Source organism: Miscanthus floridulus, chromosome 19 (genome assembly GCF_019320115.1).
Source record: "Miscanthus floridulus cultivar M001 chromosome 19, ASM1932011v1, whole genome shotgun sequence".
NCBI classification, from domain to species: Eukaryota; Viridiplantae; Streptophyta; class Magnoliopsida; order Poales; family Poaceae; genus Miscanthus; species Miscanthus floridulus.
In genome coordinates this window covers 40,545,084-40,555,956 of record NC_089598.1, presented here as the reverse complement: position 1 = coordinate 40,555,956, position 10,873 = coordinate 40,545,084, and the positions used below count along the sequence as shown (strand labels likewise).

The 10,873-nt window shown below is 47.5% G+C and overlaps 1 protein-coding gene and 1 pseudogene across 1 annotated transcript; one reads left to right on the top strand and one right to left on the bottom strand.

Annotated features, from left to right (window-relative positions):
* Nucleotides 1-616: 616 nt before the first annotated feature.
* LOC136525925 (uncharacterized) lies at nt 617-2,639 on the bottom strand (annotated as a pseudogene).
* On the top strand, nt 2,394-7,045 carry LOC136526734 (probable peroxygenase 4). The gene is made up of 6 exons (XM_066519319.1): nt 2,394-2,721; nt 2,880-3,023; nt 3,170-3,255; nt 4,687-4,787; nt 6,506-6,631; nt 6,717-7,045. The coding sequence occupies exons 1-6, from the start codon at nt 2,694-2,696 to the stop codon at nt 6,874-6,876; spliced, it is 645 nt and encodes a 214-aa protein (XP_066375416.1). The 5' UTR covers nt 2,394-2,693; the 3' UTR covers nt 6,877-7,045.
* The last annotated feature ends 3,828 nt before the right edge of the window (nt 7,046-10,873 follow it).

Genomic DNA, 10,873 nt, shown 5'->3' with positions numbered 1-10,873 from the left:
TTTTCCACTGCAACTCAGTAAAGAGAGCGAGTTCAGTTTTGCTATCTCATCTGCAGAGCTCCGACCAACGTTGGTGCTTGTGCTGTGTGTGTGCTATGTTCTTACTTCCTTCTTCTATCTCTAGCCATAGTGTGTGGTCGGCAACGCTGGTAAATGGTCGGCTCACCCGTTCCGAAGATCCAAGGGCCAACAATCATCGCCAAGCAAGCCAAGCAAGCCGAGCGCCTTACGCGCAGCACGAAATGTTGGATCTCGATGGCCTTCAATAGTACGAAGATCTGAGTAGTGTTGTGCTCCTTTGACGACATGAAGCAACATACGGAGGTAAAATCTTTCGCCTTGATTAGGAGCTACATTAGCAATGCGTCCAAGTTTGGCACGGTTGTTGCGACGACAATCCCAGTATTTATGATCATCGTGCCATGTCCAGTATTCAGGGAACTCTACATAAGTGTGTTGTCGAGCCTTTGGATATTGCCGGTTGGCCTCGAACCATGCTGTTAGTTTTGTTATGACCTTTGATGGATCATGGATCACCTGGTCAAGATAGTCATCTTCGATATACGTTACACCGTTTTCCAGCGGAAGGTGGACTGGCAGACGTTCGATAGATGGATTAGTGTAGTGTATATCGAACTGGAACAATCTCCATGCTGCATCATTGGGATTTACACATCTGCAATCCAAGTATTCATGAATTACCTGAGCTGTAGGATCCGAACCATCTTTTTTCTCTTGAGTGTGGCTTTAGCACGGTCAGGACCTTTGTTAGTGTACTTAAATAAGTACTTCTCCATTCCATTACGGTTAACACTTTCAACATTTATGTGGCCCTGGTACTTAACTAATAGATCCACATTATGGGGCACCACAAACCTGTTATCAATCTGGACTCCTTTTTTTCGGTAGTAATGCCATTATGTGGCCGAGCATACCTGACCTGACCATTAGGGAGTAGAGTAGTTTTTTCAGAGAATTCTTTTGGGTAGAACTTGTCACATTTTCCGTCAACCATGCAAGGAGAAAATGCATTTAGAGATCCGCAAGGTCCATGGATCATGAACCTTGAAACAACCTCGAAGCCTCAGTTGGATTTGGCAGCTGCGCTGAGATGAATGCATCTATCTGATCAGCATCCAGAGGCCTATCTTTCTTAAGCCACCGAATTAAGTGGACATGTGGAAGGCCTCTTTTTTGGAATTCGATTGTGTACACAACTGTTGGAAAGAATGCAGAAAAAAATTAGGAATAATGGCGAGTGGAAAGAGTGGGAGAAATGGCATAGATCGTGGCGATAACGGTACCTCGAAGTATGGGGCCAAAAAATCCATGCTTCTCTATATCATCCATAAGTAGTTTGAGCTTCATTTGGAAAACTCGATCAACAATATCAGGTCAGTCTGAAGCGTGCTGTCCTGGTATGCATGCTAGGCCATCCTCAATTTCTTGCCATCCAAATCTGCGACACAACGCAACACAATCCTGGTAGTTTTGATAGTAGTAGCGTGGGCTTCCAGTGAATGAACCTGGTAAGAAAATTCTCTGCCCCGTAGATGAAGCCTCAGTGATACCACTGTTGACTGCCTGAACTAAAACATTATATGGGCTGGACCTGCATTTTTTTGGAAAGATGTATTCCTATAATGGCCGAGTACGTCGATCATCTTCGACGCAACAGTAACTGTCAACCTCATATGCCTGAGTAAGCCCTCTTGGACCGCAAAGGGGTATTGAAATCATTAGGCCTATCGTGCAGTCTATATGAGTAATATTCAGCCATGGTGACATATTTGCGCTTCATATATGTTCTGTGACCGAGGACGTCTTCTATATTCAAGTTTTTCATGGAATCCATCTTCTCCATAGGGAAACAGCAGTGGATACTGCATGGCCATAAATTTACAGTGTGTCTCATTTACCCCGCCCGTGGAGGTGAGATGAGCGATCTTGCACTATTAAGTCACGTCCCTTATCAGTGGCACCTAGATCATTCACCACCAAGGCAACCACTTCTGGTGCGATCGGGGCACTATAAATGTTGCCATGCCGTTTTGGGGTACAAAATAACTGTACAGCATAATGATCATCTATGTGGTCAGAAAGGCCTTCTGGTTGTACAGATAGTCCGAATGCGCTAGCTGTGCGCGAGAGGAATTCGGGCTGAACTGGAGTTTCGCCACATGCGGTCCAACACGTCCACGTGCACGCTGCATGCGCGACATAGCAGCGGGGCAGCTCTCGGGATGGGATACGGGATGGTGTGCGTAGAAGTAGGCATCTTCATCTCTGCTAGCTGTCTGACGATCGGCCCCGCCGCTCTCGGCTAGGCACGCGGCGAGGCACCGAGAGATATGGATGCGGATGGACCGCGCGCGAGACAGAAATCCGGCCTCTCGAACGAATCTCTTGCTCTGGCTTAGGCTGGATATGCTTTCGCTTTGCACACACAGACGCGCGCAGGACACGGTGCAAGCGCGACACGGCTGGGGCCTGGGTCGGCTGCAAATAACGCCCGCCCGTCATCCCCACGCAACGCATCCACCGCCGATCGAAACCAGAGCATCTCTGTTCCAAATTCCTTCCTCTTTCTCCAAGGCTCCTCCAACTCCAACCTCCCTCCCCTGTTTCTCCAGCTCCATCTCTCGGTCTTCGTCGGTATCGTCGATCTCTCTCACCTGCAACGACCTCGATCCATGGCCGGCAAAGCTGCTGCAGACACCGGTAAGTAGCAAGTCTAAGCCCTCCCCAAGAAGCATCCTAGCAGAGAGAGAGAGAGAGAGAGAGCATGCAAGTCCAGACATCAATGGCTCGGCATGTTCTTCGCGGCACAAGTTTCGCACTCGTAACCACCGTGCTCCTCTCTGTGCTGCTGGGACCAGGGAGCAACAAAGTCGAGGAGTCCTCCTCCTCGTCGTCGTCCATGGCGGACGTGTACAAAGGCGAGCTGACGCCGCTGCAGAGGCACGTCGCCTTCTTCGACCGCAACAAGGACGGCCTCATCTACCCCTCCGAGACATACCAAGGTACTCTGCTGTATAATAGTACGAGAGTGTGTGCCTCTTCTGGATCACCGTACCGGCGCTTGAAAATAGCAGGTCGCTGTCCGTCGCTGTGAGAATAATAGGACCGGTGACCCACCAATCATTCACCAAGTGTGTCGCTGCTACAGGGTTCCGAGCTATCGGGTGTGGCGTCGCCCTGTCTGCTGCCGCTGCCGTCTTCGTCAACGGTGGACTTGGCCCCAAGACCGTACCGGTACCTCACCTCTCTCTATGCATGATGCATCAGAGCTTGAGTCGCTTAAATTTTTGCCTCCTCTCTCTATGCATGTTTGGCTCGGTTTGGGTTTCGCCGACGTCTGCTTTAGATGAAGTTAGCCCTTGTTTAGTTCGCGAAATTTGGATTTTAGGGCTACTGTAGCACCTTCGTTTTTATTTGGCAAATAGTGTCCAAACATTGACTAATTAGGTTTAAAACGTTCGTCTCGCAATTTTCCACCAAACTGTGCAATTAGTTTTTCTTTTCGTCTACATTTAATGCTCCATGCACGGGCCGCAAACATTCGATGTGACAGGTACTGTAGCAACTTTTTGGATTTTGAGGTCCAACTAAACAAGGGCTTAGTGGAAAACTATAAATATGTTAATACCGGTTTTCGCTAAATATGTGGCTTCCACTTTCACAAAGCTTCAGTTTTTTTTTCTCTATAAATCAGAGAGTTATAGTGCCCAATGATCGTTTACAAGTTTCAAGCTAGTTAAGAGTTAAGACCAAACATCTCAACTGTTTTGGCCAAAGCAGATCGCGTTGGATGTCTGAAAGGGTGCTTCCTATTTCTCTGTAGCATATTTTCAGCTTGTGGTAAAACGATGCCAGCTTTTGCTCCTTCTGTCTCCAAACCAAAAGATGCCTACATCTCTACGACATCTCCTTTTAAAATTTATGAAAATTTAATAACACGTTTATGAATGTTTATTACACCTGTAACCTCCTCTGAAATTACAGTCTATGTGTAACCTCCCCCCTTCTCTCTGTCTCTCTGCAAGTCGTTTTAATTTGAACTCTCCTTTATTGACACAAACTGGGCAGAATCCTGCTGGTCCATTTGAAAAAAAAAAATCAATATTACTCAGTGATGATACCTAAAATAACGTAACGTATTCTCAAATCTCAGAAAACCGCAAAAAAAAAAAAAACTCAGAAAACCGAAGTAATATTAATATTAATAGCTTCATTTAGAGTCATAAAGAATGGCACCTAATCAGATAAGTACTGATCGGGAAAAATGTCCCTAACGTGAAGATACTTAATCGATGCCAGATTGGCAGCACCCATAACACATTGAAAGTTGAAAGAGAGATGCCACTGCACCTTTCTCTTCAGAGAAAGGGAAAGAAGAAAAAAGGCAGGCATAAAAGCTACCTGCCGTGTCTTATGGCGTACTAGCTACATGCATTATATTCCATTAATTTTGAACACCCAATGCTCAACAAAATACAAAGCTACCACCTTCCTTTTGATTAATTTTATATATATCTTTTGAATGTCGCTATGCGATAGTGGTGTATACGTGCGCAAATCGTGTCAGGTGTAAACTAGGATACGTATTTGATATTTTTATTATTATCTCCCTGATGAGGCTGACTGACTCGCGTGTGTCCTTGCATGTTTCTTGTTTCGCTGAAGGAGAACGAGAAGACTGCGCCTTTCAAGCTCCCAATTTACGTGAAGAACATCCACAAGGGCAAGCACGGAAGCGATTCTGGCGTCTACGATTCCAACGGAAGGTAACGTATTTCTCTAATTCCCATCTGTCAGACTGTCACCATCAGCCAAGAGTCCAGCTGGATCTGCTGGTCAGAGTGAGTTCTAACTTTACTGCATAGTATATTGGCAGCAAAACCAAGACAAAGAAACACTGATCATTTAGCCAGCAAAGCAAACCATAAATAAGTCAAATTGATTCCTAGTGCTGAGACACACGAATTGGTAGGCGAGATGAGTAAACAACAGTATATTAGTATTGCCAATTTTCTGATGTGAGTTAGATGGATGCATTATCACTTCTCATTAGGAAAAAGCTTACAGCTGGGGAATCAGGGTCTGTGCTGTGTCGTTTGCAAAGCTAAAAGCATGGCACAAAACATATCATTGGCAAGAGTGTCCTGCATTATTAGTTAACTGAGTCATGATCGAGCCAAACGAGGCGAAAAGAAAACTTGGTTTTATAGGGAGGATGGGTTGGCGATGCAGTGCAGCAACAGTTCAGTCAAAGCTTAAGCTGGTGATGGGTGGAGAAGAGACTCCATTATATTTTAACACTTTCCCTCATGTGGAGTCTCCATTAGGTTAGGCATCAGGCATAGAATTGGAGTAAACAATAATATTTTATTACACCGGTACATTAGCCAGAATTTGAACTTGAGATCTTTAGCTCCTATTCTAATACATGCACCAATAACTTTAAGCTTCTAACACGAGGGAGCCTATTTGAGAGGGAGGGCCTATTTTCTGCTGAACGGATATGTGACGTTAACTTTTGGCTTAGTGCCTTAGTTGATTCTAATAAGTGTCTAGGATGGAGTTATCAAATACACAACCCTGAATTCCCTCAACACCAGTCTGAGTTGTATTGGATCATGGTTTTAGAAAAATGAGGGTGGGCTATGGACGATCCGAGGGGTTTTCGTCCCCACACAGACACAAACTTGACCAGCTGTGCTACGACGACAGGCCGACAGCTCCCCTACCGTCATGTAAAATGCTGTTCTTATCTCCTAAGAGTCCAAGTACTGTATTGTAAAATGCCTATATCGAACCAATAGCCTATATTCAGAGTCGTAATCAGTTGGCTTGAACCCGCGGCTGCAGCGACTACTGTATACAAAGGAAGATATATATCTTTCCAATTCAACTTCGAATCTGTCACCATCCATATGAAACCTCTCAGATGGGCGATGTGCCAGCAGCAGAAAATTCCAGTTTTAGTTAGAAGAATTAAGCACTTGTTATTATGGTACTACTTTACAAGTGACCAGGTAATCATCATTTGGCTTACCAATAAATAAATTTCTCCTGATGGATAAAGGTTGGAGGAGAAGGTTGACGAAGAGTTGTCTACTTCTCTATGCCTCTTTCCACTGTATAAAGCAAGTATGCATCGACCAGATTGTGGTAGAATCTGTCTATACAGTCATGGCCACGGTTTAGGAAAGACTGTCTAACTACTGACAAGTAGCAGTGTAGCACTGTGTAACGCTAGTTAAAGAAAAGGCTACTAAGGCACTAGTGCAGATATTAAGGAGTTGGATGCCTTCGGTTTCATTTTGTAATTTACCATAGGCCCTTTTGCCAAGACAAGTCATGGTACAGAGAAACATGATGTCATGTCTTATTGCTAAAGAACAGCTCATAAACAAGTCCAAGAACTAATTAAATAGCCTGAAAAGAATATCTATTGTTCCAAAGAAAAGAATATCTAATTACAGTATCTATCAACTTGCAGATTTGTCCCTGAAAAGTTTGAGGAGATTTTCAAGAAGTATGCCCACACCAGGCCTGATGCTCTTACAGGCAAAGAGCTACAGGAGATGCTGCAAGCAAACAGGGAACCTAAAGACTTGAAAGGATGGTACGGTCTCTGCAGCAATTGACATTGGACAAGCAATATACTTGATCCCTCTGATCTGAATATTTTTTCTGCAAAATTTCCGCAGGCTAGGTGGCTTCACAGAATGGAAGGTGCTGTACTCCCTGTGCAAAGACAAGGACGGGTTTCTCCACAAAGACACTGTCAGGGCAGTCTACGATGGCAGCCTGTTCGAAAGGTTGGAGCAAGAGAGGAACTCAAAGAAAGAATCGAGTAAGAAGAAATGATAAGAAATCCAGACGCTCTGACGTGGACGAATTTGTAAATTACGCTGTGCCCGTGGTTCGGTAAATACCGTAATTTGATTGATTCTATATGTTTGTCGATTCATATAAAGATATTGATGTAATTGTCGAACATGTTTGAATTAGCAAGACATCCGTAGTTGTGAGCTTTGATAGCCTCCCAGATTTTTTCAGTTCATATTTTATATAAATGTTTTTGTACGGTGCTTGAAAAATGTTTCGATCGTGTTTGTTGTTCCTTGGTAGATGGTGTTTCCGTTGTTACCTCTTTTTGAGTCTGTTGTTTGTCTAGTCTAAGCCGTCTTCTTTATCTAAGCCGTATTCTTTATCTATATATTCAACAGCTCTCTTGATTCGTTAAAAAAAAATACTAAGGTGAATCAGGCATCTAATATAAATAAAAATGTGAGGCTCCAACGTATAAAAGAGACCAACATAATTTCTTTGTAGATGCCGACCAGTTAAGTTTTTTCTGTCTTATATGTCTACAGCTACAAAGATCTGCACCCGGCCTATGTTCCAATGCTACCAACTATACCCAGCAATTGTAGGAAAGGTAAAAGTGCAATATTTAAATGTGAAATGTAAAGTAAACAAATACTAACTCGCTCAAAACCTTTTCTTTTATCACCAAGGTATCGGGAAATTTAATTAGCAAAAAAAGGTATAGGAAAATTTAAATGTGAAATGTAAAGTAAACAAATACAAAACTCGCTCAAGATCTTTTATTTTATCACCAAGGTATCGGAAATGCCCTCCACAAGTGTCATTGGAGTCCCTCTCCCAGGTCAAGCTCATAGTCATTACTCCTTTCGTTCCAAAATATTTTTAAGTTTAATTAAGTATATGCATAAAATTCTTATATTTATGATATGCAATAAATATTATTATAGTTGATTGTGGAATATACTTTTTATCGGGTATCGATATTAGGGATACCCAAAGCTCCTTGGATGGACCAAGACGTATTAAAAGGTCTCGCCCGACCCCTTGGGTTCGTGCTCCGTCTCACCCGACCTCTTGGGTACGGGCTTCGTCTCGCCCGACCCCAAGGACGCGGTTTCTGTCTCGCCCGACCTCGAGGCCACGCGGGTCTCGCCCAAGGCCGCGGGCTCCGTCTCGCCTGACCCTAAGGCCGCGGGCTCCGTCTGCTTCGTCTCGCCCGACCCTAAGGCCGCGGGCTCCGTCTCACCCGACCTCTTGAGTTCGCGCTCCGTCTCGCCCGACCCCTCGGGTGAGAGCTCTGTCTCGCTCGACCCCAAGGCCGCGGGCTCTGTCTCGCCCAAACCCTTGGGTTCGTGCTCCGTCTCACCTGACCCCAAGGCCACGGGCTCTGTCTCACCCGATGGGGACCCATACCGCCGCCAACCACTCCAGGTCCAAGCGTATGTGCCTGGGTCAAAACTCTGACACCAGGGAAGAGACCGGCATGCCTTGATGTAACCCATGGCCATGACGGGCCATACCTGAGGGTTCACATCAAGAACAGCGTCGGGCGTGCCGGTGCTGTTCTGCCTAACCCTCGTACGAACACTACCATACCTGAGGGTTCACATCAAGAATAGCGTCGGGCGTGCCGGTGCTGTTCTGCCTAACCCTCGTACGAACACAGACACGCGCGTCAGTTCACCACGGCGTCTGCTGGGACAGAATGGAATGCCATGACCGGCAGACGACGCCTGCGCTAGCGCTAGTGACGAACAGGGCCACAACATGGAGCCACCCTGTTGACATCTATAGGATCGACGGGACCCGCATGAAGGAGAAAAAGGACCCAACGATCCTGGAAGCCTTCTTCTCTCTTTCTCGTTCTTCTTTTCCTCCACTGTAACCCGCGCTTTCCCTTCTTCTATAAAAGGGGAAGCAGGGCGCCCCATGAGAGGGGGATCCAGGGCCGCACGAGACCGAACCATGAGATAAAAACACAAGAGCACGACACGAGCACATGGCTGAGCAGCGATCGAGCTCTCAGCACCTGTTCACTCCTTTCACCAGAGACTTGGGATCCTTTCCCTCTCTCGCCTGTTTGTAACCCCTACTGCAAACCAAGTGCCGATAACACGAGCAGCAACAAACTGGACATAGGGACGTTCCGCCCGAACTAGTATAAACCCTTGTGTCCTCCGAGCACATCATCCGAGCCAGACACGCAAATACAAATTTAATCGTCGGTGGTCCAAAAACACCGACAGTTGGCATGCCAGGTAGGGGCTTTTTACGTGTCTCGACGTCCACATCAGGCCTCAGATAGCTAATCACGGCATCAGCTAGGTCTCGGGCGCGCATGTGCGCTTCGGGAATCTAGACTTCATCATTTCGATGGAGGGAGAGTTGGCGCGAGTATCTGCCGTCGTCCAACCTCTCCACTTCGCTGGCCTCGACACGATCATCGAGGTGCTCGAGGAGCTGCAGCTGCACATGCCAAAGGCCCATGCTCTTAGAGGCGACCAGCTCCTCAGCTTTGATTACGGGAGGCTAGAGCGCTAGCTCGGCGCCTTCTTGGGACCCTAACCGTCCCAGGAGGACCTAGGCCGCCTCACCTTCTCGTTCGCCAATGTCATGACATAGCTTGCTGGAGGAGAGCCGCTCTCCCTGGAATACCTCATCCAAAATGCCCCAACAGCGCTCCCGTTCGGTCTGCGTAATGTCGTAGAGACCATTGGCCACCTTGTGGTGCAACGCACACCCCCATCCCCCACGAACGACGAGTTCGTGGGGATGACTGAATATGTTGTGGAATCTTTCCACGACCTCCTTGCAAGAGAATCGGAGTCACCCTCCAACTCTGACTTCAGCAGGGGGAGCCATCACCCCTCTTGTGAATGTTTTATGGCAGGTACCTTTGAGGGGTACATCAAAAGCATCCATGAGGGATAGGCTACCCCAATGAATGGCTTCGATGATGAGGTCGAGGGGGATGCAGGGGCCCCACCTCGCCTGCAGGTAGAGCAGTTGAAGGCCCAGCACCAAGAGCTCGTGGAAGCATGACTCTAGCTCGAGCAGGAACACGTGGAGCTCGAGCAAGAGATCGAGCGCCACGGAGACGGTGGACGTGCGCGCGTCGTGGCCCACGACATGAACTGGAGGATCATCGAGGATGATGAAGCCCTCCCACACTTCACCCGGGCAAGCCAGAACATCATTACTGCGGTGACCTTGCTCTGGGGGCTTCCGGGGCCCATGACACCTAAGGATCGTCGGGCCCATCGTGAGATTCACACACTACTCGAGCGTGCGGCGGTGCAACAGGCCAAGAGCTCGCTGTCCCGACGACACGAGCTCGACTCCAGCCAGTGCGCGCCCTCAGAGCAACCCAATAGGGACGTGTCAGTCCACCAGGCATAGCAAGGCTGTAGGCTGCGCGCCGTGGTCCCGTTGCATGAGCGTCTCGGGCTCCACCATGACATGCACAACACCCTCGGTGCCCACAGGCGTACCTGCAGCGATGCGAGGGAGGTGGCTAGCCACGGCTACCACCCTCATCGTGGTGGACACTACGATAGCGACGAAGCCCGAAGCCCAAGCCCTGACTTGCTGGGACCTTAGACCTTTGGCCAACACATCCTCAATGCTGTCTTCCCACTGCGGTACCGATCGCCGACCAACATCCTGAAATACTCTAGGGAAACGAACCCCCGACTGTGGCTCGAGGATTATCGGCTTGCTTGCCAAGCCGGTGGAGCGGATAACGATGATTTCATTATCCGCAACCTTCCATTGTTCCTGGCCGATTCGACACGAACATGGTTGAAACATCTTCCACCCAACCGAATCCAAAGCTGAGCGGACTTAAAAGAGATCTTCGTGGGAAACTTCTAGGGCACATATGCGCATCCTAGGAACCCATGGGATCTCAAAATCTGCCGATAGAAGTCTGAGGAAACTCTTCATGGGTACATCCGGTGCTTCTCTCGGCAGTGCAACGAGCTGCCTAATGTCACTGACATCGACATCATAGGAGGTTTCCTGTCTGGGACCC